Below are 2,517 nucleotides of genomic sequence, written 5' to 3'. Positions count from 1 at the left end.
ATTATCAGCTTTCCATCAACTTATCAAACTCACCTCCTCCCCAAACCATGGCTGTGGGACACTGGTGATATTCCGTGGTAGTACCGCAAGAAGAGAGGACATATAGATTAGGGCATGGAGTGCAGTATGGGAGCCTGGTCCAAGCCAGAGAATGGGGGGATGTGTTCTCACAGGGACTCTTCTGGTATTTCTGAGCTGAACAATTAAGTATGGTTTCCACAAACAACAAAACACACTTTCTATTTTGTTCAGATTTACTTTGTACCCTTCGTGAACGGAAAGCAGTAGGAAGCCATATATCCCTAGCCTCAAACTCAATAACTCTGACACAAATTGCATCATTTAGTAACACTAGGAAGAAAGAGTGGCCCAAATTAATTCCCTAGGTATGAGTAACCCCAATGGTGGCTTTGGTTCCCTGAGCTCATTAATGAGGTGTAGTGTCTCTCTCAGCTCGGGTATTCCCAGTTGCTTCAGGAATAAGGCTTCGTCGTTCCCAGATCTCAGTATAAAACTTCCTGAATGTGCCAAACTGACAGTTTCTGTCAATGGGGAAACACCACCATGTCTCTCTCTTTTCAGCAGGTACGTGCTATTGTCCTGTCTTACAGCCACACACCCATAGAGACACCAGAGTGATCAGCAGGATTTAAATTGAAGGTCTCTAACACAACATACCTCAGCCCAGATCCAACCACTCAAAGTGAAGGAAAAGTCTCTTTGTTTGGAAAAAATAGGCAATTACAAAGTCACAGAAGTTAGTGCTTTCTCTGGGTTTTCATTCAACGCCATTTTCAGATGCCGAAAAGCTTAATTAGCACAGCACAAAAATGTAACCCCTAACGCACACACCAAGCCAAAAAGCTCCCTTTGCCAAAAGAGGGTGGGAAGATTGACACACATTAATCTCACACATAAAGCTAAGCAATAATCTTGTCCAAGTGAGATGATATTCACCCTGACACTTTCACAGTAGTCACAAGTTCTTGTTTGCGTCTCAGATTAATGAACAGAAGTGTTCCTGTGTGTGGTATGATTAACCTGTATGTCCTTGTATGTATACAGTGTGCTCATTGTATGGAACAACAGGAATGATCAGCTGTGAACAGCTGGCTCTGTGGACTAAACCCTTCTTCAAGATCATATTGGCGTCTATTTTCCTTCATTTACCTTGGTACAGAGAAGGGATAGGTTTACAGAACCCACCACATCACAGTAGCTGCCTGATCTATCCTCAGAGCAGATGGAAGAGGGAAATCACTCGGAAGTCACTGAATTCATTCTCTCAGGACTGACAGATCGTCTGGAGCTGCAGGTCCCTCTGTTTGTGTTGTTCCTACTGATTTATGTTGTCACCATGGTGTGGAACGGGGTGATGATCTTATTAATTAAGATTGACCCCCGACTCCACACCCCCATGTACTTTTTCCTTGGGAATCTGTCTTTCTGTGATCTCTGCTATTCCTCAGTGATTGCTCCTAAAATGCTGCAGAATTTCTTAACCAAGAGGAAAAGCATTTCTCATGCTGCCTGTGCTGTGCAAATGTGTTTATGTTTCTTTTTTCAAGACATTGAGTGTCTCTTGCTGGCTGTGATGGCATATGACCGTTATGTGGCCATCTGTAACCCATTGCTCTATAGGATCACCATGTCCAGGTGGCTTTGTAACCTGCTGGTGGCTGGAGTGTATGGGGTGGCATTGACAGATGCAGTGACAAACACATACTATACATTTCAGCTGTCATTCTGCAAGTCTGCGATCATCAATCATTTCTTCTGTGACATGCCTCCAATGTTGGCGCTCTCATGCTCTGATACCCGCATAAATGAGATGGTGATGTTTGCCTTTGCATGCTTCATTATAGTGAGCAGTGTTGTGACCGTTCTCCTGTCCTACGTCTATATCATCTCCACCATCCTGAGGATCCAGTCTGCCAAGGGCCGGCGCAAAGCCTTCTCCACCTGCACTTGTCACTTGACTGCAGTGGCCATGTTTCATGGCACTCTCCTCTTTATGTATTTCCGACCCAGCTCCAGCTATTCAATGGACACCGACAAAATAGCGTCATTGTTCTACACGTTGGTGATCCCCATGTTGAACCCCCTCATCTACAGCCTGAGGAACACAGAGGTGAAGGGTGCCTTGAGGAAAGGCATGAATAAATTCCAAAGGATTTCTTGAAGCTTTTTAACTCAGTCCAAACTTTTCTTGATACTGGGGTTGGTTTTATTTTGTAGTTGCAATTGTGAAGTGTGTGCTTTCTATGCCTGAACCAAAGGGACTTCGCACAATCTCCTGAGGCTCTACATCTCTTTATGTGGTCTGTGGGGTGGTTGTAGATATTGTCACTTGGTTTGTGTCTCTGCATAAGGAAGAGAAAGGTCATTTCCATCACAATGAGCTTTATTGTAAGTTATGGGCAGAGCAAAACAAGTAAGAGCGAGGGTAACATTCTGAAGAGAGAGCACGGTGTGGGTTCCTGCTGTGTGACAGTCTTCACTGAACTGAATACATAA

General features: G+C 44.3%; 1 protein-coding gene across 1 annotated transcript; it reads left to right on the top strand.

Annotated features, from left to right (window-relative positions):
* Positions 1–1,237: 1,237 nt before the first annotated feature.
* On the top strand, positions 1,238–2,182 carry LOC102450201 (olfactory receptor 8U9-like). The gene has a single exon (XM_006133565.2). The coding sequence runs from the start codon at positions 1,244–1,246 to the stop codon at positions 2,180–2,182; it is 939 nt and encodes a 312-aa protein (XP_006133627.2). The 5' UTR covers positions 1,238–1,243.
* Positions 2,183–2,517: the final 335 nt, after the last annotated feature.

This window comes from Pelodiscus sinensis, chromosome 4 (genome assembly GCF_049634645.1).
Source record: "Pelodiscus sinensis isolate JC-2024 chromosome 4, ASM4963464v1, whole genome shotgun sequence".
Lineage (NCBI taxonomy): Eukaryota > Metazoa > Chordata > Testudines > Trionychidae > Pelodiscus > Pelodiscus sinensis.
Note: the sequence above shows the minus strand (reverse complement) of the source record. Positions and strands in the feature narration are given on the sequence as shown.